The sequence below is a fragment of the Clupea harengus genome, chromosome 5 (assembly GCF_900700415.2).
Source record: "Clupea harengus chromosome 5, Ch_v2.0.2, whole genome shotgun sequence".
In the NCBI taxonomy this organism is placed as follows: Eukaryota; Metazoa; Chordata; class Actinopteri; order Clupeiformes; family Clupeidae; genus Clupea; species Clupea harengus.
The window spans coordinates 17,047,722-17,052,304 of NC_045156.1; the positions used below are offsets into that span (position 1 = coordinate 17,047,722).

Below are 4,583 nucleotides of genomic sequence, written 5' to 3' on the forward strand. Positions count from 1 at the left end.
TTGTAGTTGTCCATCGAGGCCGATGATGACGTCCACTTCTGACTCTCAACGGTGAGTTTTCTGGTGGCTGTATAGTCCTATCCTGGATCCACAGGTCTTGTCGCAGGTGGGACATGCGAATGTAGTAGTGGTGGTACTGGCAACCTTGGTTGTTTTTCTTGTATGCCTTCTTTCTTGCCTTTCCTGTCTCCTGGCTGTCCTGTCCTCCTCCAGTGCTTTGGTCCCGTCTTGGCACATCTGACGCCAGGTGTTACGGTCAGCAGCCAAGCCCTCCAGGTCCCCAGGCCTGATTTTGCACTTCTTTAGCACTGTTTTGATCTGGTCTTTAATCAGCTAGAATAACAACAAGCCCTCTCAGAAAAGAGCCGTTTCCACAGCAACAGACACACACACATACACACTCACACACACACACACACACACAGTGTTCAAAAGCAGGAAAGACACTCCCTTCCATGAAATTGGAAATACAGACAGACAGAAAAACACTGCACAGAAATGTACACACTTACTCAGACACACACACACACACACATCACCACATATGAGCACGCACACACAGAACAGAGGTCACTTGTCTGTGTGACATAATTTCCCCTCAAGGTGTTTGAGACTTCAGAGAGTGTGCACGGGATATTCTCATGTATCAGCATACACACACACACACACAGACACACACACACATCTGGCTGCTAAAGACCTGCTCCACTGACTGTGCACATTCATAAAGAACTCCCACATGTCGCCATCTCCATGGCAACCACATTATTGCCAGGCCCAATCATCTCCGTAGATACACTCAATCTACACGCTGGTACAAGTGTGTGTGTGTGTGTGTGTGTGTGTGTTTGACAGCCCATAAGATGCGCTGTTAGATTGCGCCCATAAGATGCGCTGTTAGAGTACACCTTGAGCTCCTGTATATTATAATGGAAACTGCAACAGGAGACCCACCACATAAGCATAACATAGCATAGCATAACATAGCATAACAACATAGCATAGCATAGCATAACATAGCATAGCATCAGATAACTGCATAGCATCAGCTTCATAGCATCAGATAACTGCATAGCATCAGCTTCATAGCATCAGATAACTGCATAGCATCAGCTTCATAGCATCAGATAACTGCAGGCCCCCTCCCCGCACACGCATGTGTCACCGCCAGGAGGGTATGTAACTGCTTCTGATTGAAATTAAGCTGATCGAGGAGTTTCTCCAGCACAGCGCCCTCTGCTGCTCAGACAGTGAAGCCGATCCGGACTGGATTCGAGAGGAGGGGGAGGGACGGACTATTCTACTAGGAAACGGCCGAATGAATGGACACGGTGGCCGCCGAGGATGTGTGGCGTTTCTGTTTGCCGAAAAGGCTTCCCGAAAGTCAGACTGACAACAGAGCGGACATTCGCGGGATGCCAAGAGAAAAGGAGCCACTAAGCCCCTCGGCACAACACCAAAGGCTGGACTAGCGGAGTTCCGACATGGGTGTCAGGGATCAAGGGAAGACCTTGCGTCAACAGGTTTCCCAGCAGATCCACTGAACGAGGTCTACAGGCGGCATTCTGATCTCTGTTTGTGTTTCGCCTCGAAAGAACTACGTGACAATTTGATTGGTTTTCAGTACGACCATTTCAAGGATAAGGCAAATCGCTTTGGCTTCTGTGCATATTTTTGGTCACCTTCGCAACGGCGCGAGGCTATCATTGCATCCACGTCGATATGCGTAACTCTGATCATTAGAAACTTTTTTATACAACGTCACTTGCGGCCGGTGTGCAGGACCTGATATGCGCAGTGAAGGGTCCAGCAGAAACCTCGGTGGAACTACACTAACTTGAATGATCCAGCGGAACACGGCAGCCAGTAATGCATCGCTACGGGTCTCCGCCACGGAGCTGGCTGGGGCTCCGTCTCCGCTTAAGTAAGTCGGAATGTTTTTGTTTTCCTTACAAAAGTTTTTCAAACGCTCTTCAGGTTGGGCGGTGATGGTTCTGCGACTTTGAGGAGAAACTGTGATATTTGTCGCTAGAGTGGGAAAGTGCCGCCTCTCTTTCTCTCTTTCTCTCTCTCTCCCTCTCTCTCTCTTTCTCTCTCTCTCTCTCCCTCTCCCACTTCTTTGTCTCCCGCTGAGCTGCAAACGTGACACAGCGTTTGAGGAGCGATCCGGACTCAGAGACCAGATGTCCCTCTGTTCAGCCATGAGTGGGAAAACACAGGACACACTGAACACTGGACACACTAAACTAAGAGGTGTGTGTGAGTGTGTGTGTGTGTGTGTGTGTGTGTGTGTATGAGAGTTGTGGTGTGTGTATGAGAGGTGTGTGTGTGTGTGTGTGTGTGTGTGACAGGTGTGTGCGTGTGTATGTGTATGAGAGTTGTGGTTGGTGTAGGAGAGGTCTGTGTGTGTGTATGAGAGAAGTGTGTGTGTGAGAGGTGTGTAGAAGACCTGCTGCAGTGCTGTGCAGTCCTGCCTCACCCATCACCTCCACATTTACCGAGTGTGTGTGTGTGTGTGTGGAGCATGGCCATAAGGGAGGCCTACTCAGTGTGTGTGTACTGAAGCCTACGTGATTTGAGACCCAGCCATATGTTTCTGAGTGTGTGTGTGTGTGTGTGGTGTGTGTGTGTGTGTGTGTGTGTGTGTGTGTGTGTGTGTGTGCTGTAGCCTATATGATGGCACAACCTTACGTTTCTGAGTGTGTGTGTGTGTGTGGTGTGCTGTAGCCTATATGATATGGCCATACGTGTGTGTGTGTGTGTGTGTGCACTGTGGCCTTGGTCATAACAGGACTCTGCTGGCAGCACAGAGCGTTCCTCAGACAGGCTCCGGGACTTAAGCTGAACTTCTGGGTACTGACTTACACACACACACACACACACACACACACACACACACACACACACACACACACACACACACACGACCTGCCCCAGTCTCCCAGTGTCCACACACACACACACCAGTCCAGCAGCAGGGCCAGGGCTGTCTCTAGGCTGTGTGTGTGTGTGTGTGTGTGTGTGTGTGTGTGTGTGTCTGCACCCACACCCTGACTAAGCTGTGTTTAAGGAGCTTAGCCTAGATTGAGGGGGGCAGAGGCACTGGCTGGGGCAGTTACAGGAGAGGCTGGGGCAGAGACACTGTGTGTGTGTGTGTGTGTGTGTGTGTGTGTGTGTGTGTGTGGCTGGGGCAGTTACAGGAGAGGCTGGGGCAGTTACAGGAGAGGCTGGGGCACACACACACACACACACACACACACAGGAGAGGCTGGGACAGCTCAGACAGGACAGGGGCATATGTGTGATGGAGCAGTCTGGGGCACTTACAGGAGGGGACATTATAACACGTGTGTGTGTGTGTGTGTGTGTGTGTGTGTGTGTGTGGGGGGGGGGGGGGGGGTGGCGGCAGTTACAGGAGGGGACATTATAACACAGGTGTGTGTGTGGGGGGCAGTTACAGGAGGGGACATTATAACACAGGTGTGTGTGTGTGTGTGGGGGGGGGGGGGGGCAGTTACAGGACAGACTGGGTGGTGATGATGATGATGGTGGTGATGATGATGTGATTATTTGAACAGTAGCACTAGTTTTAATATGGACAGTCCAGCATGACATTTTCAGTTTGACTTCTGCTGTGTGTCTCGTGTGTGTGTGTGTGTGTGTGTATGTGAATGAATGAAAGTGAAAGTGCATCAGGAAAGCTTCAGTGTGACTTCTTCTGCATGTCAGCCGCGCTTGTGTGTGTGTGTGTGTGTATATATATATGAATGAAGTGCACCAGGAAAACTTCACTGTGACTTCTGCTGCATGTCAGGTGTGTGTGTGTGTGTGTGTGTGTGTGTGTCTATAAAGCAGGGCAGCTGCTCCTGTTCTTTCTCAGCTGTGTGTTTGTGTGTATCTCGCAGGGATTGTGCTGCTGCTGGCTTACCTCTGAGGAACAAAGGGCTACAACAGAGGGGCTCTGGGACTCCTCACTCGTGGGGTGTGTGTGTGTGTGTGTGTGTGTGTGTGTGTCTGTGTGTGTGTGTGTGTGTGTGTGTGTGTGTGTCTGTGGGGGAGAGGGAGAGGGAGACAGAAAGAAAGAAAGAAAAAAAATAGAGAGAGGGCATGTATGTGTGTGTGTGATGAGGAAGATACTCGTGTCTCCTCAGACAGTGTGTAGTTAGCTGCCGATGGTGCTGATGACGATAACACGCGCGCGCGCGCGTGCGTGTGTGGGAGATACCCATGTTATGTGTGTAGTTGACTGCTGCAAGCTGAGACAGAGGATTCCTCTGTGCTCTACAAACACACACACACACACACACACACACACACACTAGGGGTGGGAATCTCTTGGCACCTCACGATTCGATTCGATTCCGATTCAGAGGTCAACGATTCGATTCTAAACCGATTCTCGATTCTAAACCGATTATCGATTCTAAACCGATTATCGATTATCAATTCTAAACCGATAAAACGATTATAGATGCATCTCGATTTTTAAAACATTTGAGTTTGCTACTCAGAGTCTCAAATCACTTCCTACTTTGTGTTTGATAATTAAAGAAAATCAACAGATCTATTTTTTTATTAGAGAA

At 49.6% G+C, this 4,583-nt stretch overlaps 1 protein-coding gene across 1 annotated transcript in view; it reads left to right on the forward strand.

The window, feature by feature from the left end:
- Positions 1-1,276: 1,276 nt before the first annotated feature.
- plekhg5a (pleckstrin homology domain containing, family G (with RhoGef domain) member 5a) overlaps positions 1,277-4,583 on the forward strand; it is a 57,647-nt gene continuing 54,340 nt past the window's right edge. The window contains exon 1 of the mRNA XM_031567901.2: positions 1,277-1,924. Within this exon, the coding sequence (XP_031423761.1) occupies positions 1,870-1,924 (55 nt within the window). The 5' untranslated portion in view covers positions 1,277-1,869. The remainder of the gene's footprint in view (positions 1,925-4,583) is intronic.